This window comes from Harpia harpyja, chromosome Z (genome assembly GCF_026419915.1).
Source record: "Harpia harpyja isolate bHarHar1 chromosome Z, bHarHar1 primary haplotype, whole genome shotgun sequence".
Lineage (NCBI taxonomy): Eukaryota > Metazoa > Chordata > Aves > Accipitriformes > Accipitridae > Harpia > Harpia harpyja.
Window position 1 is genome coordinate 76,902,566 of NC_068969.1, and position 23,698 is coordinate 76,926,263.

Genomic DNA, 23,698 nt, shown 5'->3' on the forward strand with positions numbered 1-23,698 from the left:
AATGTGCATTGCAATAGAAAGATACACTCCAGGCCTCTGAGGCACCATGAATCCTTTTCAGCTGCTTTAATACGCACATGCTGATAAGGCCCAACAGGGCTGTAAAGTCACGAGAGGGGCCTCTCATGTTTTGCACTGTGTGCAGCATAACTGTTAATATTGCTGCTCAGAGAAGGTGTAATTCAGGTAGAAATCACTTCTGTGAAATATAATATTTTTCTAGTTCCTTTGAGCCACCATATTGTCTTTCTAAAAAGAGGGCTTATATGGAATTAAAAGTATTGTGCCATCTCCTTGATTTCACTATTCCACATCCTCTCACTTATCTTCTAGTAAGCAGATGGGAAACAGTTAGGTAGGAATTTCCAACAGCATACTAGTACAGCATTTCAATAGTATGACCCATCTTCCACTGAAGGCAAAACAGAGAAAATGCTCAAGAGTTTTCAGGGTAAAGCCTGGAAAGGACCCTGTGAGGACATATACTGTGGCTGAGCAAGCATCTCGCCAGCACCAGTGGGACTCTCAGAATCCAAAACCTGAATCCGTACCATCTTCCCATACATTTCAATTAAAAACCCAATAAAATCCATAATGCAAGAAAAATGAATGTTCTGGTCTTGTCTGTAAGACAAACACCACTAATCAGAGGAATTTGGACTTCTGTGTTGCCTTTGAATGTAGGAGGCACAGTTTGACAATCCATTGATACTAGTGGAACATCACTTTAAATTTAGAAAACACCATAAATGTATACTTTAAGCATAGTTTCAATCATTAATGTGAGAAGTGATCAAAAGAATTGGAGAAGTAGGTCATCCTCACTAAGGAGTTCAGGAGCATAAAAGAAGTCTTCCTAAGAAATGACAGATCACCGTCCCTTCCCTTTGTTGGTATTTTGCTTTAAAATGTAAATTGGTGTCATTTTTTTGGTTCCAGGCTTTGATGGGAAAGCCATATGGCTCTTTACCTAGAAAAACTGTCCCAAGAGCTGAAGAAGCAAGTGCTATGAACTTCGCTACTCTCTGGGATTTTAGTGTAAGTGCATAAACTTGCAATATTGTATATTCACATGACTATTTGATTATTATGGGCTTTTATTTCATTATTTAATATTCAGAAATTTAATATGAAATATTTCAGGAGGAAATGGCAATATAATTAATTTACATATATTTTTCACAAGTTCTGAGTATAGATATTTCCTTCAGACAAAACATATAATGAAGCTCAATGTCCACACGCACTTTCAGTATATGTAGCAATCCAAAGACACATGGGAAAAAGTCTCAAAGCTGGATTCAGATCCCTGGGCACTGACTTTCCCTTTCTTATGGGTAAATTTGGTCCTCTGTTTTTATATGATTATGGTTCCAAATTTGAGGATGTAGTGTGAATTAGAAAAAAGAAAAGAAATTCCAATAATGTGGTCTGTAGCCTTTTTCTAAAACAAAGAATTCTATCTTTAGTTTTTCTTAGTCTTACAGAATATGCAGATATTTTAGCTATATTGAGAAGCATGTCTTAATTCTTTACCGTTGATATGATGCCCAGTCTATCATGTGGATCTATACCTCCTGTACTGACAAGCTAATGGTATATGTCATACTGCTTTTTCTTCCTGAAAACAACAGTTTTATCTAATTTTGCATGTGGCAAGTCTCTATAGTCGGCCTCTTTATATAAAGATGATACAACTTTGCATAAAGTCAGCTGATTATAAATTTGGTATTACAATATGTTGCTTAGAAGGCTGTTAGGTTTCTCTATGGCATGCAGTCAATGTCATCAAAAGGTACTCTTCACCTGTGAAAGGGTGCAACCATCTAGTTAAGGTTTTCCTTCAGATTAATCAAAGCAGCATCCATTGAACTAAGTGTGATTTCTCCCTCAATCTGCTGCACTCTTTCCCTTCTGTAAGAAGTACCAAGACTTTTAGAGAGTTATGCATACATGTATGTTTTAGCACTTGAGTGGTTTTAGCAACAGCAAGCAAGAATATGAAGTTGAAAGCAGACCCATTTCTTGGAAAAATAAACTCAGGCACAGGTTCCTCCAGTTTACAGCTCAGACTCTCCAGCTGTCTGCAGAATGACTCATCTGAAGTGGCCTCTCCATGTAGCTTTGGACCATGTGAGGTCTCATTCCAGCTGTGCCAGTGGGGAGAACAGTGCAGGCTGTGAAGCTCTACACAGGCAATCCCTGGAGGGGCACAGGCAGATTTTCATACCTGTCCCTTTTCCAACAGGAGGCCAGCTCTGATCTCTCCTGAAAAAACATAAAAAGGGTACGGTGTCTATGCTTCTCATTAATATTGCCATTTTTTAATATGGTTAAGGGGTGGAGAGACCCCTAATCTTGTGACTTGCAGATCTCAAAGAGGATCCCTTAGTTTGTGGCTTAATACCTGCATGTGGAGACTCAGATGATGCCAGATTTTGGTCCTTTTTTTAGCTTCCTTAGCTCTATTTTCAATCTTCAGCTATCAGTGGAGGAAGAATCATGTTGTAAGATGACAGAACATCAGAAAAAACTTGGCTGGATATACCCATTTTCTCATTTATAAGCAAATCTTTCAGGTTTATTAACTATAGACAACCAAATTAAAAGAAAATAACAAAATAATAGGTAGAAATTACAATGTTTGTCTGTCTTTTGACTATAAAGGTATGCAAAGTGAACAGATTACTTCTTTATTTTGCCACATAAAGTGATGGACCCTCTTTGGATACAAAAGGATAGAAAGATCTTTCTAAAAGGCCATGCATGTAACATTTTGCAATGACTGCTGCATAAAATGACATTGTGTCTGGTTCATCAGGACTTGTGTATTTGAGTGACAGTAAGAATACATCTAGACATGTAGCTGGGAAGTTAGATCATGACATTACAAAATAAGAAATTAAAATATCCGGGAGATACTGGAGAAAAAGAAATCATATTAACCTGGATATTTTATAAAAAGAGTAGAGACTGGAAGAGCTTTACACAGCAAATGGGAATAAGGTTTAAAGAGAAACATATTTGAGAAAAGATGAATGAAGACAGATGGTGGAAAGAGAGAGGAAGTTTATAATAACTGTCAGAAACAGGATCTGACAGCTCTGAAGAAGAAAGTATCGTAAATAAGAGAGTAGCAGTTAACACAAGGAGCAAATGCAAAGGTAATAAACACAGAATAGGGAAGTGAAAGAGATGGATCCTGTGAAATACTGAGGGGAAAAAAGAATTTTCTTGAGGTGTGTCAGACTGACAAATACTCCCTGAAGACAATACCATCTTTAATTAAGCAGCACAGGAAATAGTACCCTTCATCTGCTAGCAGTTCTTGTATGCTACCAAGTAAGTTACAAATAAATGAACCCACATGAGCAAACATTATTTCATCCTAAAAAAAGCCCCAAACCCCACAAATCTTTAAGACAGTAAAGAAAAGATGAGCTCAACATATCTTTTGCTTTTTTGTGCTTAAAATTGTACTCATTTTACTGACATGGCAAAGAGAAACAGTTTTGGATTTTGATGTATTTTAATTGGAATTCAGTTTTAACATTGTATATTTCACAGTTCAGATATAATTCAAACTTAAAAAAAATCAGACTCTCAAGGGTCATTACGATAAAGCATTTGACCAATATTCTTATCTCACCCCTCTTTTATGTTAGGCTCAGAAAGGAGTGAGAGAGATCTTCCATGCATGCTTACCTTTACACAGCTAAAGATATTCAAGTCTCACAGTGAATGCAGTAGGCAAACCCCAGGGAACAACATACTGAATGACATGCAGTGGAGGAATTATCTCTGACTTTGCAGAACACAGTGACTTAAAAAGCATTTTAATAATCTGAGGGATCCAAAAGGCTCTCCAGAGCTGTGTTAGGCTGTATTGAAACCTGGGCTAAGATGGAATTATAGGATGTTTTAATGAGCAAAAGGATGCAAAAGACATACTATTGAATTTCAATGTGTCCTGACTGGTATAGATGTTTTACTAGTAATTAGTTATAAATGTGTTCTATAACAATATTTCCCTTATCAGAGAAGAACATAACTATTATGTGTTATGTGTAAGCACATCTCTCAAACCTAGTCTGATAGGAGGAAAAATGAGATATGCTGATTACCAAAGCAAGACAGTTTGAATAATATTTCTGTTTATCATATATTAATATTTCATTTTCATCTTAGAATTGTGAATTAGGTTTTCCAGATAACACCATGACTCATTTCATATATAGTGAGGGCTAAAATAAGTTAAGTGCATGTTTTACAATAATATATGAGAAAGATATTATTTATTTTAAGTAAAATGAGCAACTGAAAAGCAGAAGGGAAGTAAATGGCTTTTTTAATTTACAAACCCCTCAGCTTACTGTACTAGTGTCAAAATAATGCATGGTCTAACCACTAATTACATGGTCAAATACTCTGCATTTGACCTGAAGTCATTACGCCCAGCTGGAGGTTTGCCACTGCTGTGCATGTGCTGAGTTCTCCTTGCAAAGGCTCTGGATACAGTCTTCTTCTAGGAAGCAAGTTCTTGCTCTAACCTGAGGATTATCAGGAAGTTTTAGGTATTTGAATCATTTTAGATACCAGCAATTGCTTACATTTAATAATGTACCATTAAATTATTTCAAAAAATCAGCAATCCAACCCATAGAAGAGAGGGTAATTCTCATTAAGATTTTTAGAAAAGGAGATATACTTTGAATTGCTGAGAAAGAAGGTACACTTACATTGCACTTTTTACAGCCTTGGAGTCTAAGCGTTAAAAAACACTGCATACTGAATAATCATCCATAAAATGCACTTAACTATTGGTTAATCTATATAGAATGATCACCCAATGAACAGCAGACAACATTGCTAGACAGAGAAGGTGTATGATAATTTTATATCAAATAGGCTATGCAAATAAATTTTAGAAACTTGAAAATTAAGTTAAGAATCTGGCATTTTATCTGCAAGTAATTTGTAAAACAAATTTTGTAAAATGAAATGTTTCTTTCTTTACAAGAAGTATGTGGATGAAAAATTTTGACTCATTAAATCATAGATGGAGTGCCCATGAAGAGTTTAAATATAAAAGATTTGAAAGTTGACATGAAATATTTAGGTCTTTCTAAATGAAAGGAGAGATTTTCCATCCTGTGATATTTATTATAGTGATGCTTACAACTGTTTTGAATGCATTGAAATGAATGTTTCTGTACATTGTTATTGGTACAATTTCTGAATATGTGCATATTTAACAGATGTGACATTATAATTTTTGCTGACTTTACAGGGCTTTGCACAGTATTCTGTACTCTTTTATGGTTATTACAATAACCAGAGGACAATTGGATGGCTCAAGTTCAGGATGCCTCTTTCATATTTCCTTGTTGGAGTTGGGACTATTGGCTACAGCTTTATGATTGTCATTCGAACGTAAGTTTTCCTTGACTCTGGAGTAAAGTACATTCAGAAAGGCAGATAATTCCTCTCTTGACCACTGAGACTATCTTTTTAAAAATATGATTACTGTAAGGGCAGGACAATGCTAGATCAAGTGCAAGGTCAAAGTCATGCAAGATTCCTTCAGCTTGTATTTATTTATCTACTGTTCTGCACCAGCAGCTGCGTTGCAGTGTTGTGGAAGTGGGAAAAAATCCTTACTGAAATAACATAACACTTCCCTGCTGCAACTTCAAAATGAAAAATGAATGCATAAAGTAAAGAACAGAGCTGTCAGCTCATCTTTTCATAATACTGTGCATCTAGCAGAATGCCAGCTAACATCCAGGAAATTCAATTGTTCTACCTTTAATGATACCTTATGTGAGTTAAATTCTTCTATGAAAGAAGAAGACAAGAAAGAAACATGGCAAATAATTCTGTGTGTAGCTCACAGTCAGCAGTAAATGATCCTCAGCAAGACTATAGTGGTTAGGTCACATTTGCACAGTGGTGTAGAGGGAAGAATTAATGCTACTGGCCATAGTAAGGGTTTAATATTCTGTGGAACACAAAATAATCTCCAGCAGTGTGAAAACTATGCTTACTACAGTGTTAAGAACATAACATTTAAGCAGTAGGAAGCACAGGGGTCAGTGAAACAGGGTTTATGCAGTTCAGCTGGTGATATAGTAGCCTTTTGCCTCTCAAATTCTGGACTTGAATTTTGTCTTAGGGTCAGAATTTAAATGAAATAAAATTATTATTCACTATTATTAAACACAATTATAAAACTGTTATTCACAATAATTCACTATTGGAATAAACTGTGATAATTCTGATAGTTTCTAAGGTCATTGGCCACCAATGAATATAATATTTAATACTCTTGACTCAAGCAAGGTGACTGCCTACCACAATACAGCTAGCTATAGTGGTAGCTTTAAAAGATCCCTACAGTGAATGAGTGCATGAGCACTGGATTAGTTCATGTTCTGTTTTTCAAATATTACATGGTTTCCTGCATAGGGCAAGAAGCATTTCAAAAGAAAAAAAAAAATGTCTTCAGATACATATATGTATTTCTGGAGAAGGAACAAACTACTGCAATAAAAAAGTCACTGGTTTAGCTTGAAAATATATTTTAAAATATTTTTTGATAATGTAGCTGTGAAGATTAGAAAAGTCTTAGTATCGGACAATTGTATTTCAGTGACTGACACCCAGACCAAAAAAAAAAAAAAAAAAAAATTCTTTCTAGCAGAAAATGCCTGTGGCCCAAACAGAAGAATATCCTTGAGGAAAAAATACTTTGTACATGTTGACTTCCTATCCAGCCACATAACACTAATGCTGATCAATATTTTGGTAACCTTATGAGCAGTTCTTGCAGTCTTCTGCTTTTTGCTGTTTCTCCAGAAAGCAACACAGTGGGCACAGCAACTAAAAGCAGTGCAACAGGAGGTGCAACCATTTTTCTTCTTTTGACTGAGATCTGGAAAAGGGAATGTCTACGTGAAAGAGGTAGTGAGGATTATAAGCATTACTATTTTATTTAGGGGAATTATTTAGATTTAGGGCTCCTCTCTACAGCTCTTCCAGTCCATAACATAAAATGGAAACATTTCTGGTCTCAAAGAAATTATATCCCAACCACAAGACTGTTCACTATTTCATTAGGAACCTTTGAGAAGGAATTATCTTAGTCAAGAAAACAGCAGCAGGGCAGATCCTACTAAGAACCTTTCATGATCTCTGTCCCTTCTGTATATAGAAGGAAAAACAAAAAAACCAACCCTGGTATTGGTTTATGACAGGTCAGAAGAATTTTCTGTATTATTTACTTACTATTCTCTTCCTAGATTTGGGAGTGTGTATTTTACTGAACTGTTAAAGATGTGGTATGTAGAACATATTGACACTAATAACATAACTCTGCTGCATTAGTGAGCTTTAAAATAGGTGTTGCCTTTCCCTGACCAAGAAATCAATACAATACTGAAGGCTAAATGGTTTTTACCCTACCAATATACACCATCCTTGTGATTAATGGTCTGAATTAAGTGATAGTATGCAGAAGCAAGACCACTATTATTACATAAACGACAACACTTTGAAATACAGATGTTAGTAGTCAAGATTAAGTCAAATCACTGAAGAAATAATTTGATGTTTCTGGATACAGTTAGAAATCTTGTTTATAAGTGCATAAGAGATGAAAGGGAAGATAGAAAGCTGTATTAGTGATACTTTTCTATGGTATAACCAGGGTTTGTTTTGGCTTTTGTTGTTGGTTATTTGGTTATTTTAGAACTCTTTTTTTCTCTTTGTGAAGTCTCTAATAAAATCTACTGCAGGTCAGGATGCTCTGCAGCTTTCTATTTGAGAGATCTTCTTGATATTGTTTACCCATTAAGTTTCTTCTCCAGCAGAGTTTCTCTGAGATATTAATGAAATAAATTCATTCTTTCTCATCGAAATGTGTGTTGTGAGCTCATAAATTGTCTAAATATGAAAATCTCCATCTTCCTCTCTTGTTTCAGACTGAGCTTTCCAGATTTAGTATAACATGACTGACTGTAATAATAATACAGTTTTTTTTCAGAACAATGTTAGAATTTAGGAACAATTTAAAAATCATGCTTACATAGCAGAACTAGTTCTAACAAGGTCTTCCTGTGTCTTTCTGGCTTTTGTAGAATGGCAAGGAATGCAAATGAAGAAGGTGGTGGGGATGATACTAGTTTTAATTTCAGCTGGAAAATGTTCACAAGCTGGGACTACCTGATTGGCAATCCTGAGACAGCAGATAATAAGTTTGCCTCAATCACAACAAGCTTTAAGGTAAAATAGGGCTCACTAAGGAGAGGTAACCTGATTTGTCTTTCACACTGCTGTGAATCAAATGGAACTCCAAGGTCAAGTATTAGCTGTGCTTGGGGCCTAGAAACTTAAACTAAAATTGGCAGCTCTATACTCTTCTGAATCTGGGACTTTGTGCCTTGCCATCTTAACTTTTTCCTTTCGATTGTGGAAGAAAAAGCATTAATGGCATCTTTTTGTGTCCTCTGTGACTGCACTACTAGTTTTAGAAAAATGATTCTACTATAAAAATAATCTTTTCCTTTTTCTCATCTCTGATGGCTTCCAGTTTCTATGGTGCTTGTCTGAAAAACTTATTTTTAAAATGCTGGTGACATTTTGCCAACCTCATGTTATCATCTTCTCTTGCTACACTGAAGAGATATCATAAGATAAAGCAATAGGATCATCTATAAAGGGCTGTTTATCATGTCAGAAGACTTGGCCTCAGAATTTTGAGTGTAAACTCGTTTTTCAGTAAGAAAAATGTTACTTACCTTGCATAATATGAAGTTTTTATTTTTGAATTAAATACAAAATGTAGCCCAGTTTGCAAGGAAATATAAGGTGTTCTTAGGCCTCTTTTCAGTTTATAGGGTATGTTGATTTCAAGAGTCGTTGTGTGAGGAATCTGGGCAGGATGCAAAATGCACTGCTGTGAAAAGAGTGAAGGGGATATATTATATCTGTTGAACGTTAAAGAGTTTGTTTCCACACTGGGGTCACTGGGACATACCAGTGCAGCATGTAAAGGAAAATCTAATTTTCAATGTAGTAATGTACAGGGAATACACTGGCAAGGTGTTGCCACATGATGAACAAGATGCTAGTCTTGCAGTCACACTGACAATATGTAGCGTGGGAGCTGGAGGACCAAGCACTAGCTGCACCATCCCATCACACACAACACCCTTCCTTTCTACAGTGGTGATATAGCCAATATATCATCTCACCCAGCCTACCATCCCAACTGCAGGCATAAAAGATAACTGCACTCAAAATCTGTAGAAAGAAAAGGTCCAAGGAAAACAAATATTGAAGAAATACTGACTGAAAGCACTGAAACTGTGTGAGGTTTCCCTGCCTGCCTACTAAGGCCAGTTGCTGAAAGCTATTGGGAGAAGAATACAAATCATTTGAGACAGAGACTGAATTTTGAGAAATAAACTCATGAAGCTTTACAGTGATCTTTGCAAATGAGCAAGGAACCTCAGTGAAAAAGGGTGAATCTTGGCTTGGGTGAGGTCATGGGAGTTTTGCTCAAGAGCTGCTGCAATCTCCTTTCATTTATGTAACAAACACAAGTTGTAAGAAAAGCAGAGCCATGCAGAGTAATTATTACAATGCTGGAGCTCAGCTTCCCCTCTGGGCAACTCATCTCTATACCAAAGTGAGAAGCTGTAACAGAACTCTCTTTTCACGAGGACACATCAGAGCAAAGCTCTTTCTGCTGTCAAAAGTGGGAGCTGGAGATTATAGCTACACCAGAGCCTTAGTATTTATCAGTCCTGGCCAAGGTTAAATGTGGGACAAACATTTTATTCTGCAGTCTGAAGCTGTACACTGTTTGCCTTTTCTGGGCTTCCTACAACTAAACTGTCTTTTCATTCCTTCTGAACTGCTGACTTTCAGAATAAAACCTTTTACCTTTTTCTCACAAATGCACATTTTTAAAGTACAACAGTTCTTTTTCTGGCAGCTAATCACACATTTATCCTGCTGGGTCACTCAGCCTCAGAGCACCTTGCAAGCTGACAGAAAATGCTGGTTTCTTTTTGGCACACAAGTGCAGATGTAACGAGACTTGGTGAGGACACACTCAATAGAAGCAAAGTGAACTCTGGGGAGTCAAAATCTCAGGGCCCACCAGGCTCCAAAACAGATTTTATGAGACAATTTAAAGTCTTCTCAAAACATGATGACCAGGTGTCCATTCACGTCTTCATAATTTGTTTAACTGACTTCTAAGAACTGGGGAAGCAAGGTGGAGTCTTGACCATTAAGGTACTCATAATATTATTTTCTTTCTAACAAGTGCAGGAAGCTATTGTGGAGGAGCAGGAGAGCCGAAAAGAGGAAAATATTCACTTGACTCGATTCCTGAGGGTTCTTGCTAACTTCTTAGCCTTATGCACACTTGCTGGAAGTGGCTACCTCATCTTTTTTGTTGTCAGAAGATCCCAGAAATTTGCCCTGGAAGGTCTGGAGAACTACGGGTGGTGGGAAAGAAATGAAGTTCGTGCTATCACATTTCTAAAATAGATGTGGTTTGAAACTGTGTTTCTCTACTCTGCATGTTGCCTTTTTTTTTCTGAGAATTTAAATACTCTGAGTGTGGGTGGTAAAAGTCTAACAAAAGAATTGTTCTTGTGTCTCTGCTTCCTGCTTCATTAAAATGATTGTTCCTTGGTTGGTTCTTTCAAATGTCCCTTTATATTTAGTTTTCATTTGAGGCCTTTACCTTTCCTCTGTGCTCTTAAGACTGTTTTCCAGCCATTCTGTGGACTCACAAGATCTCTTCAAGGGGCCTGCTCTCCTATTGCTTTCCTCCTGGGACTGGCTGAAGCAGTGACTGGTGTGTGGGCATATCCAAAGTTATATGGGGCCTCATGGATATTACTCTGCAGTGTAGCAACAAGGTGAAAGTCATGCCTTCCTGATCCAGCTGCCCAGTCCAATACCATTTTTTTGTGCTTAATCTGCTTGCTTCTAGAGCAGATGCAGCCCTGGCTGATAGAGGTGTATAGTGATAGCTATTGTGTTTGCTGTAATAGTGTGCAGTAAGCACCTGAAGTCAGTGTTGCTATATAAAAACCTGGGCAGGTTTGACTTTCTTAGTGAAGATGCTGCTGTGTGTGTTGTAAAACTAGCTGTTTGTTACTTAAAGCTCATCTTCTGAGCTGGAGTGTGAAGTAGATACCTGATTTAAGGTAAGGCAAAAAGATGCTAGCCTCAAAAAGCTGCTGGGATGGGTGACAATGGAATGAAGAAAGTCAATCCCTAATTTTCAGCACCAAAACCTGACTGAGAAAGTAACACAAAAAACTCCAGCAATCCACCTCTGGAATCCAGAGAAATGGGTCTATAGAGATTGGGTTAAGTTACTTATAAAAGTTATTACATTTTGATCTGATGGGAAAGAAAATTTGTGTACAAAGCTGCTTAGCTTAAAGCAACATGAGCTTTAAGTGTGATAACAGACTAGCAGATGAAGACCGTTCAGGAGGAATTCAGCTTTCTCTCAGTTGAAAGGTGTGGTAACAGATTTGTACTAACAAGAACTGTGCTACCGAAAGCTATTATATTAGCTTATGCTGCAACCTGGAAAGTAGTTAAACATACGCATGTTTACATTCATTGTTTTACTTTTGTTTGCTTTACAAAAATAAACTGGTAAGCAGACTCTGTATCACAGAACTAAGATCTGGAGCAAGTCTGTCTCTAAAGGAGAGTGGATAAAGCAACATTGCCATTATTTGGTTAAAGAATTTTTCTTATTGACAGGTAATGAACATATTTGTGAGGTACAATATATTGCCCTTGTTTGGATATTAACATTTAGTTACAAAATATATTTGGCTTCTATGTAACAACCATTTAAACATTTTTCTTATTTTCTAGATCAAGCTCTCATGTTTTTATCAATAATAACTGAATTGAGATTTTGATCAGAAAAAAACCCATAAACACTTAATGTACTACTTAGAATAAATGAAAGTGCAGCTTTTATATACGATTCAAACAACAGTATGTAAAAATTGACATTCTTCATAAAAATATTAAGCTCCTTTTGTAAGAAATTTCTTTTCATCACAGTGAATGTATTAAGGGATTAAAAAATTATTACATGTAGTTATGGTGTCCTTGGAGCAACCTGAAGTAAATACATTTTATATCATCTGTTCCTGAAGCTCACAGCCTATTGAAGTGGCACTGGTGACTTTGTGGACAAGACCTTTTTCTGACTATCCTCCTCTGTCATAGTGTTGTAAATTTTTAAACTCCCTCTCCATATTGGCAGTACCTAGTTCTGTCAGATCACAGTTCAGACAAAGGTGTCTAGTGTGTCATGGAAAGCAGGAAATTAGCGGAAACAGGCAGACTAGGACTGTTAACGGATTTCATCAGCGTTTGCATTGCTCCTCATACATGGCTGTGGCCTGGTGGTTGGTCATGGATGAATGATGATTCTGCATCATGTGACAATTTCCCCATGACTGTGGAAATTTTGGTAAAATGGAGAATAATGCCACTGATTCCCCTGTTAAAGTTCTGAAATTGGATGAAAATTGCTGAACAAAATTGACTTTTCTTATTTGACAGGAGATAGTTTGCAGAGCTATATGGTAGTATGAGCATCTCTCTGGTACTGAGGTACCATGTTTTCTCAAATATATTCCTGTACTGTTTAAAAATAAAGCTACTTAAAGCAGAGGAAACATGAGGACACAGACTGATTTCTTTGAGACAGAATCATTAACAACATTTGGGCAAAGAGGAGATAAGTTTTACCCATAATTTTTTTTTTTCCCAGGAACAAAAAAGTATAGTTTTAACATTTCAGGTCTTGCAAGCTGAATGTCCTGGTTTCAGCTAGGATAGAGTTAACTGTCTTCCTAGTAGCTGGTACAGTGCTATGTTTTGAGTTCAGTATGCGAAGAATGTTGATAACACTGATGTTTTCAGTTGTTGCTCAGTAGTGTTTAGACTAAAGTCAAGGATTTTTCAGCTTCTCATGCCCAGCCAGCGAGAAAGCTGGAGGGGCACAAGAAGTTGGCACAGGACACAGCCAGGGCACCTGACCCAAACTGGCCAACGGGGTATTCCATACCATGTGACGTCCCGTTTAGTATAGGAACTGGGAAATGGGGGCTGGGAATCGCCGCTCGGGGGACTGGCTGGGTGTCGGTCGGCGGGTGGTGAGCAATTGCACTGCGCATCATTTGTACATTCCAATCCTTTCATTGTTACTGTTGTCATTTTATTAGTGTCATCATTATCATTATTAGTTTCTTCTTTTCTGTTCTATTAAACCGTTCTTATCTCAACCCACGGGTTTTGCTTCTTTTCCCGATTTTCTTCCCCATCCCACTGTGTGGGGGGGGAGTGAGTGAGCGGCTGCGTGGTGTTTAGTTGCTGGCTGGGGTTAAACCACGACACTGAAACAACCCCATAGGTCTTTTACCAAAAACATCCTGCTATTTAGTTTAATGTTGCTAGTAGTGGCTATGGAGTACATTTATACTGAAGTTATTAAGCTGTGTTGTCAATGCTCTGTTTAATTTTAGAAATCATCAGGCAACTTTTATTAGTATGAAATATAATTTTTAATTCTAATTTCTTTTTAAAAAATGAAACTGCATTTACTGGAAAAACAAGTCTTTATCAGTCCTTTCTGCAGCAGATGCTAGACAAATCTATGACTATTGCAATCATTGTTAGTGGAAGATATGATATATTTTAGCTAGACTACTTACACTTGCTGAACTTATCATTTAACCAACAAGTGGTCAGTGTTCAATATTTAATGTTGTGTTGGCAGAGTTTAATATGCCGGGGGGCTAGTGTTTAGATGTGATTGCAGTGACAGGATTTCTTACCAGATTCATAGCAGCTGGAAAAACTTGTGTAAGCAGTAATTTTCTAGCTTTCAGAGTGTAATGCAGAAACTTGGTATGTGGAGTAGTTAATGTCACAGAGAGATAAAAAACTGTGTTTTCAACCAGAGTTTTAGTAATTATTGGGTGCCTCTTGATTATTGTTGCTTTCTTAGGGAAAATTCTATCTCAGTAGGGCAGAGAGGACTTTTGAGATTCACTCAGCGGATAGTGAATATAAGACCACATTGGTTATCAGCCATGACTCCACCACATATGCATGCTGGCATGCTGCCCCTCTTCTGGCATATCATTCTACAATTTGTAAGTCAACACAGAACAGTGAAACTGTCGCTGATAAAAACAGGGGAAGAAAATCAGCTCCAGCACCTGAGCTTCACGTTAACAAGAAGTCCAGAATACAAATCAGCTCCTTTCTGAAATCAGACTAGATTAAAGTGGCTAAAATTCAATGGACTGTTCAATAGATGATTCAATGGACAATGGCAAAATCCTTCACAAGAAACTAAAAAGTATAAAGATAATATATCTATGAAACTATATGAGAAATGTTTATGCTTTTGAAATATAGAACCCATCATAGTTTTTGGATTTTGAAAACTCAATGTGCTACATTTTGTCTCAGTAAAACATTGCATTTTTCCCTGTAATAATTTCTCACTTTTCAGCTTTGGAAGTTTCTGTGCCTCATTTCACTTTTTATCTTAATAATATCTTTCCTCCAGAATTAGAAATGCTCTTGAGACGGGGAGCATGAATAGTCAAGGCATGGAAAAACGCAGATAGAAAGCAAATGAGAAAGAATATGCTTGCGTCAGATAAGTGGTAAAAAAGGCAGAACATAACACAAATATAGAAGATATTGAATGTTCAGGAGAAAGAAAAACAGTGACTTCTGTCCTGCCTCTCCCATGCAGCAACAAGGAAACTTTTAATAAAGTTACCAGGTACTATATTTAAAACTGCCCAAAGAACATAACTCTTCTTCCAAAATACATATTCACTATGTCTTCCAGTATGAGAACTAAGGACATCAAATGAATTGAGTAAAAGCTAGGTTCAGAAAAAGCAAAAGAGAACGAATGGTAGATGGTGGGTGCCAGTGCACATCTGACTGAAGGAAGACTGATCTAAGGCATGAAAAAGAAATCCTCTGGGGGTTGCTAAATACACAAAAACCACACCTGACTGACAAGTACCCAAACTGAATATAGTTGGAGTCTAGGACTTATTATTCATGTATGTTTGCCCTGTTCTTGTTCATCCCTGGGCATCTGTTGGGCTAGGCCAACCCTTGGGGTGACCCAGGATATTTCCTCTTATGCACATATTTGTGCCTAGAACTTGCTGCCACGGGAGGATATGACACACCAGAGCAAGTGAGGATTCTGATTTGAGGTTCAGCAGTATCCCAACAGGACTGAACATTTCTATTGATGAACAGGTTATACAGCCTGTTCAAATAAGTTTGAATTTTGAGAGTTCATGATTGGTCATGTTGGCTGTAGGTGACTCCTGCAGCTTTACCATCTTGGGCCATATTGGGCATAAAGTCTTTGGTTTGATGGTGACTGAGACAATATGTGTTATAAACTATGTTAAATACTTCAAAGACTTTAAGATAAAAAAGTTTACACAGTTCATTATGAAGAAAAAATAACCAATATTTTGGTCACCAACATCTCATCACCTTCTAGAAGTACCAAAAAGTAGGAATATCCACAATTCTCGTAAGAGAAAATTTATTCAAAGCATTAATGTATGAAACCCAACACAGCTGTTAATAAAATAAGGTAAAAGATGGCAGAGGATTCAAATATAAATTCTGCCCTTTTCAGTTATAAACCCAAAAGTGCTGCAAGAGACGATAGCTACAAGTTTTTGGTTGGTTGTTTCTTTTTTGAGTGTTATGAGGTAACAGTGACTTCTTGTTATTTTAACAAGGTAATCCTTGTTACAAAAAACACTTTCTAAATACATAGAAAACATCAGTGAATTCCTGTACTCATTTAACACTCCCCCCCGCCCCCCCATCTTACAGGGTGCCACAAGCCATGCACAGAATGCAATACTGATTGCCTACAAATGCAAAAATCCAGTAATTAGCTCTAGATCTCATTAAAAACCAAGAATAGAAAACCAGCAGAAAGCAAGCCATTTATTTCTTTGCTTTAAGAACACCAGTCGCATAGATGAAACTTTTTAAGAGTGGGAATGTACATATTTATAAGTGAGTAAATTTATTTGTTGGCATAGTGCCTTTCTGCTGCCATATTAATTCTGAGAAGCAAGAGCAGTCCTAACTCTCTCAGTAGCAGGAATTTAGGAATTTATTAAAATTTATAATAGTTCTAGCAAAATGGATTCCAGCATGGTTGAGAAATGCTAGTTTCAGAGCAACTGGAAGACCAGACTTGTGTGAACAATTACATTTTTTTCTGACTAAATAAATTATTTTTACTTAATTGTTTTAATATGAGCCATCTCGAATAAACATCTTTGTGTTTTCCAACAACCTTTGTGACTTAGACTGAGCCAATTTTTCTGTTTCTTGTTTGTTATTTTTAGTCCCTTAAAGGCACACTTTTTGTAATGCAATTTTATTTTAAATTTAAATTGAATAACTGCACTCTTAAACTTTTACAATTATTTTCATTTTTGGCTGACACAATGAATTAGAACAAAAAGGTTCAGGTAGACTTGAAATAATTTTCAGCAATTACTTGTTACATTACTAGAATGCCTCACTTTGTAGAATTTATAAGCTATGTTGTATTTCAAACTTTCTATAAAAGCTAGTTATCTGTATTTCTCAGTTTGCTTTCAGTAAACTTGTTCCATTTCCATACTGCTAAGATGATGAGTTAATCTTACTAGAGGTTTCTAAGAAAATCATACAGAAAGAAGCATGGTTGATCTGAATTTGCTTATGCAGTGAGGATATGAGATCTGAGATAGACTAGAGAGCTTGGCAATCACCAACCATGCAAAATTTAACGAGAGCAAGTGCCGGATTCTCCACCTGGGACAGGGCAATCCTGGTTATACGTACAAACTAGGGGATGAGAGGCTGGAGAGCAGCTCCACAGAAATAGATCTGGTGGTTTGGGTTGATGGCAAGTTGAAAATGAGTCAACAGTGTGCCCTGGCAGCCAAAAGGGCCAACTGCGTGCTGGGGTGCATCGAGCACAGCATTGCTAGCCAGTCGAGAGAGGTGATTGTCCCACTCTACACCTCACTGGTGAGGCCCCACCTCGAGTTCTGTGGGCAGTTTTGGGCACCTCAATATAAGAAGGACATCAGACTATTAAGAGTGTGTCCAGAGGAGGGCGACCAAGATGGTGAAAGGCCTTGAGGGCAAAATTTCTGAGGAGTGGCTGAGGTCACTTGGTTTGTTCACCTTGGAGAAGAGAAGGCTGAGGGGTGACCTCATGGCAGTCTACAACTTCCTCATTGGGTGGCAGCAGAGGGGGAGCTGCTGATCTCTTCTCTCTGGACACGAGGAGATGGAATGAAGCTGTGTCAGGGGAAGTTCAGATTGGACATTAGGAAAGGGTTTTCACTGAGAGGGTGGTTGGTCACTGGAACAGGCTCCCCAGGGAAGTGGTCACAGCCCCAAGCCTGTCAGAGTTCAAGGAGTGTCTGGACAACAGTCTTAATCATATGGCTTAGTATGGCTTATCTCATATATCCATCTCCAGTAGATTGCAACTGGCTTTTCAGCCCTTTCTTCCTTTGTGAAAACATCTTGTGACTCCCAAAGTGAATTTTGCTTTTCATTAAATCAAAAAACAAATAAAAAGTAGTAATGGAAGTATACCCTCCACCCAAATTAATAATAACAAAAGAACTTGCCTCTAACATTTCACTGTGAACTTTTTATTTTCTTTTCCCCCTCTCAGGTGAACATGGTTATGTCACTTTTAGGAATGTTCTGTCCAACTTTATTTGATGTAATCAGTTCTCTGGAAAACTACCACCCTCGAATAGCTCTAAGATGGCAGCTGGGACGAATCTTTGCTCTTTTTCTTGGCAATCTCTACACTTTCATTATTGCCCTAATGGATGAAATCAATCTCAAGGCAAGCTATTTACTTCCCTTCACTATTTTTAACATGTAGCTGGGCAAGGATGAGGATTTCCAGCCAGTCACAGACATGTCAGCGAAAGATGTTCTTTTCTTTCGGTACTGTAAATCGCGTCCATGCCTGAGCTGGTAATGGGAGTCTTGGAGTAGAAAAGGTTGAGTTGGCAACAAGCTCATGTTGGTTTTTTTTCCCCCAATTTATTTCTTTACTTAGTTGGAAGAAGAAAAGATAGTCAAGTATAACATGTCAATATGGGAAGCCAATCTGTACAACGGTACTATTCCAGAAAATTCGACTGCTCCTCCAATACAGGTAGACCCTGCAGATGTCCCCAGAGGGCCATGCTGGGAAACAATGGTAGGACAGGTAATGTAACTGCTTTGAGCTCATATTTGAAAACAGGTCATAGTCTGTTACAAGATATGATATCTAACCCATCTTTATTTCTGCTAATAAGTGGCATTAAGGTGGGAAAATGTGAGGAAAAGCAGATGTGGGACTTTTTCTTGAGCTAAAAAGTTAAGAAAAAATTATTTAATTTCTTTGGACCTTGTCTAGCCAAGAATTCTTTCTCCTGGTAGTTGACAGCATTGAAAGCATTTCTTTTTTTCTGCTCCTTTTTGCTATTTTCTTCATTTACCTTCCTCTTCCTCATCCTATCTTTGTATTGCAAAACCTGTTTAACAATTTTGAAAAGTTGGGTTCGTTACAACCCCTAATAAGTGTGGTAATTGTGATTAGAATTTTGATCAGGCAATATAAGCTTGTAGCTACAACAGACCTATAGAAAAGATTAAAAAAAAAGAGTACCTCAACAAGGAAATGTGTATAAGATAGCTCTTACAGAAGTGTGCTTTTGAGAAAGCAGCTCCATCTTTAGCCAAGTAACATGATGCAAAAGAACAGTCATGGTTTAATGGTAAATTTGCTCAGTCATTTTATTTGATTTAGTTGAACATTTCTTCTTATTGACCTATTAATATAAAATATAATTTCCAAAGAATTTTCTAACATCCCCGTTTCCTCTTTTTGATCATACGCCGTTGTTGTTGTTTTGTGCACGAGAATGAATTCACCACTGAATCACAACTTTTGCTGTTGCTCTATCACACTGACAATCTCACCTTCTGACTGAATAAATCACCAGCAGGGAGCAGACAGGCAAGAAAAACAGCCCCTCTATTCTTTTCACTGATGTGGAATAATAAGCTAAGAACACTAAGAGCTCGTCACTGCACTTTCTTTTTAATTTCAGATTAGGGAGAGTAATAGCCTTTTGGGCTATTGGGGTAAGGCTTGTTACAGTAGGGTTTAGTGGGACTTGCTAAACTAAAGTAGAGGAGTGAGGGTTTCCATTAGGATTTTCTTCTTTTTTTTTTTCATATTCATTGGGAGTTGGTGCTCCTTGAGAAAGAAAACCATTCACTTTTTTTTTTTTTAATCTTCCCAAAATCGAAGGGATCAAAAGCAGTTTAAGATATCAGCTCAGATTTCTGTTACAGCAGCAATCTTGGCTGGAAGCCTTTCCCAGTCTAATCACACCCTGGAAGTCTCATCTGATCATATGAGCACAAATTAGAGCAAAGGATACCTCTAGCAAACGAGGGGCAGTTTTTCTCCTGGCATTTTTCAGAATCGGTGAATGTAAGGGAGGAGCAGAGTCTTCCATGTTGAAGCAGGGTAAGCATAATTAGGGATCTAGTCCAGTATTTCAATACTAGTATAATTATTAATTGCTTAAATATATTCTTAAAAGAAAATATTGCTCTAACAGGAATTTGTGCGGCTGACAGTCTCCGACACGATGACAACATACATCACAATTCTAATTGGCGATTTCTTGAGAGCTGTCTTTGTTAGATTTTTCAATTACTGCTGGTGCTGGGACTTGGAGTATGGATTTGTAAGTATCTTGTTTGCTATTTTAAATGTCTTTTTCAGATTATCACTTCATATTTTTGTAATAAGTTACGTTTTCCTTTCAATCCTACAGAGTTAACAGTTAGCTAGACGACACATCACCTTCAAAATCCATGAACAACATTGTATTAGTTTTTCTCAGAATTTGCTTATTTCTTAATATGTGTCTTATTCTTTAGACTTTGGTAACTTTATGAAATGTTTGTTTTGTTTTTTTCTTATTTGATTGTGTAAGAAAACTGGGTACACATTTTTCACACGTTTCCAATTTGAAGACTCATTCCCTGTTGCACAGAATACAATCTCATTGATTTCTACAGGATTGTGGACAGCATCTTCTAGCACACAGTGTTTGTGGAGAAAAATATGAAATAACTTGTTCTAGAAATCTTATTATATATATTTTTTTTGCTAGAATTAATTTAGCTGAAATAAAGTTAGTAATTCCCATAACATAAGTGGGTGTAGAGCTCTTCACTTGGAAGTTGAGACTTTCACTCTTTTACACAGGTCTGAGCTAGTTTAACTTAGCCAGCTAAGATACCTACACTGTAAAGTCTGATGTTGCTTTTTCACCTGTTAAGTAGTAGTCAGCGTACCGGCAAAGCTTGTGAAGCTCCTGAAGCCTCTTTTATACTTAGTGAGAGGTATGGAAAAGAGCGAAGTCATTTAAAGCTATCTTGAGTACATCTGCATAAACAGCCATTGTAGCTGTTCTGCCATTCTTTTGTCTTCCTTTCCTCAAAATTTTACCTTCATATGTGTACAAATTTCTTGTTTTACTAAAAAGAGCCTCTCAGGAAATGATAGTTTTCCAGAGGAAGAGAAAGTTTTGGTGTTTGCTATAGAAAACCACTTTTCTGGTATAGCAATTTCATTGCTACTGGCTGGCTCTATGGAATTTTGGCCTTTATAGCAAGGTTCAGGCTTCTACCTGTTAATTCCACAGTGTGTCTCAAACAGGACTGATGTAGGGCTGAAGACAAAGACTACCAGCTGGCCAGGCTGTTGAAAAACAAGCTATAACCCTTGCAATATCAAAATCAAATGCAGAAACTTGAATACAGCATGGGCAGAGAGCCAGCACAACTGTGGAACCATGTATTTTCATATACTTAAGTGGCATCTGGAGCTTCCTCACATTTTCAGATGTTCCACAGCCACCGCAATAGCTAAGGCTGGATGTGGGGAACACATGAATCATTGTAGCCAGTGCTACCTCTGACAGGAAATAGCTCAGACATCGTATTTTCTAAAGATGTTGAAGTGATAGCTTGGATCTTTTCCCTGTCAGGATATCCACGATCAATGAAAGAGCCTGAATGAATGCAAGCCTGAAACCAATTCTGAAGACTGTAGGACAGACTCTTTACCTAGGATGATATGGCTTCCATTTGGGCTTCCTGAAGCCTCTTCTGTCTTGCTATTTACTCTGAATCAGCTGTCTCTTATGCAGGGACTTTTTGTTGCATGACCTGCCCAACCAGAGGTGCCTAGTGCTGTTTGAATGACCCTAGGTATCCAGAATAGCTAGATGGGGCTGCTAGATGTATTTTTTTGTGAGATACCTGCAAGTCTCCCAGTGTTGGGAGCCAAACAGTGAACTGTAGGACAGCTTGACTTGAACTGGGAGTGCCAGCTCTCAAGTGAAGATGCATACATTCATCCATTAACACTTCAGACTTAATTTTTGCTCTTTGTTTTTTGTTACCAGTATTGATGTTAATGGAATATAAACAGTAATTCAATCAATAGAACAGAACCTATAAAGGAAGGAGCTTTAATTAAGGGTCTGGAATAAAGAGCTGCACAGATACCATCCTTCTTTCTAGCCATTTACCCATATAAAAAGTAAAGAACATAGAGAGAGGCGATAAGCAGTGAGAGTGAACCTCACAGACCACACACAAGGGCTTCAACACTGTTAATGGAAGCTGTGGCATGTTTATCCAGCAATGAGGGTACACTTATTTCCATGATCAATTATTGTTCTCAAACTGTCAACAACACATCTGCTGGTAGAGGATGCTAAAACCAATTTATTATTGACATTTTTATTTGGTGGTATATAAGAAGGCTATAATGGTCTGGTCCTCAGGTCCAGTAGGCTGCCTGAAACAACAGCCAGAAGTGGATGTGCAAACTGGAAATCATTGAATTTCTGGAAATACCTGAGCTTAAAATCTTCCCTAAGAAGTAGCTGTACCTGTGTCTCTGTGGTTAGTGGCCATGATATACTTATCATCCATTAATTTTTAGACTTTTTTTAATACCCTAAATATTTTTGACAACCAAAATGTCCTTTGGCAAAGAATTCCAGAAGTTAACTTGCATGTTGTGTGGAAAACCACTTCATTTTGTTTGTTTAAAAGTTAAAATTCAAATTATTTTATTTCTTAATGCTAGCCCCTATGTTAGGAAGAACAGTCACACATTATTTGATTCCGTATGATCCTGTTCATCTCTCCATGTCACTTATGAAATTCTATCCCTCTATACAGCCCTCCTTAGTCAACTGCTTTCCAAGTTGAATACTAGTAATCTATTTAATCTTTCCTCATATGGAAACAGATTCATAAATACATGCAACATAAATATAGAAGTTTGCTGTAAACATTTACATATATACACAAAACGACACAGAAAGAGTGTAGGGGCTCCAAATACTCTGACATTATAACATAGTACAATTCAAAATTGTGACTTTAATTGGTGATTTTAATAGAACAACTTTGTCTTGGTTCAGCCATATAGGAATAGTTATTTTTGTATCTCATGTTCCTTTCTCCCTCTATCAGTCATCTATGTAATTAATACCTGCAAGACACACATTATTCATCATCTTTTTGTCCACCCACTATGGTGAATCATGCAAGTCACTGGCTATGGTGTAGCAAAACTCTCTTTTATCAGAAAGCTGATTAAACAAAATCTTGTGATGATGGAAAACCATATGAATAATATGCATGAATCAGACATTTAGGTGTAAACCAAAGGTTTACAGCCACAATTTCTTACCAAGAAAGTTTTGTTCTGGTGCATATGCACACAAACAAATACGTATATGTGTATTTCAATCGACGCTCAAATGCATTGATTCAGTGTTTGCAGATGGAAGTGTTCATGAATTAGAGACTAATTAGTAGGGTAAAAGAGAAAATGTGGAAATGATTAAAGATTTGGAAAACCAGAATGAGAGAGTCAGGTGAATAGTTCAGAAATATGAGACTAAAGAATTATTTGTTTACAGTATGTCTGTGTCTGTACTGGAAACAAAAATTTATGATACAATGCTTTCTTCAGCAGACAAAGTGATAATGAGACACCATGGCTCAATCTTGAAGTAAAAATTAGAATCAAACACACTTAAATTAGAAATAAGATAGTCATATTAAGCAGGGAAGACAATGATCGGCAATATCTATCAATGCTCAAAAAGAATCTTTCAACAGTAACTCTTAAAATATGAAAGACAGTGTTATAGTTCAAACAGGAATTAAATCACAGCAGTCTTATGGCTGGTACTGTATTAGAGGACACACTAGATGACCACCACTAGCCACTCCAATGGAAAATTTATTAACTGTTTGTTTTAAAAGTTACCTAGTACCCAGAACTATTTTTAATTCTCCATTAGCACCTTCCTCAGAACAAATCTCAGAAAGATTTTCAGTAAAATACAGCAAGCTGTATTAAAGTCTGCCTGTTGGCCTTTAGTCATATTAATTTGTTTCATGATTCACTGATATGATGTGACAAAAGGCCTTACAA

General features: G+C 37.1%; 1 protein-coding gene across 1 annotated transcript in view; it reads left to right on the top strand.

The window, feature by feature from the left end:
- TMC1 (transmembrane channel like 1) overlaps positions 1-23,698 on the top strand; it is an 85,032-nt gene that overhangs the window by 49,841 nt on the left and 11,493 nt on the right. The window contains exons 9-15 of the mRNA XM_052777179.1: positions 940-1,038; positions 5,291-5,433; positions 8,139-8,283; positions 10,342-10,536; positions 17,822-18,001; positions 18,221-18,373; positions 19,782-19,910. Coding sequence (XP_052633139.1) covers positions 940-1,038; positions 5,291-5,433; positions 8,139-8,283; positions 10,342-10,536; positions 17,822-18,001; positions 18,221-18,373; positions 19,782-19,910 — 1,044 coding nt within the window. The remainder of the gene's footprint in view (positions 1-939; positions 1,039-5,290; positions 5,434-8,138; positions 8,284-10,341; positions 10,537-17,821; positions 18,002-18,220; positions 18,374-19,781; positions 19,911-23,698) is intronic.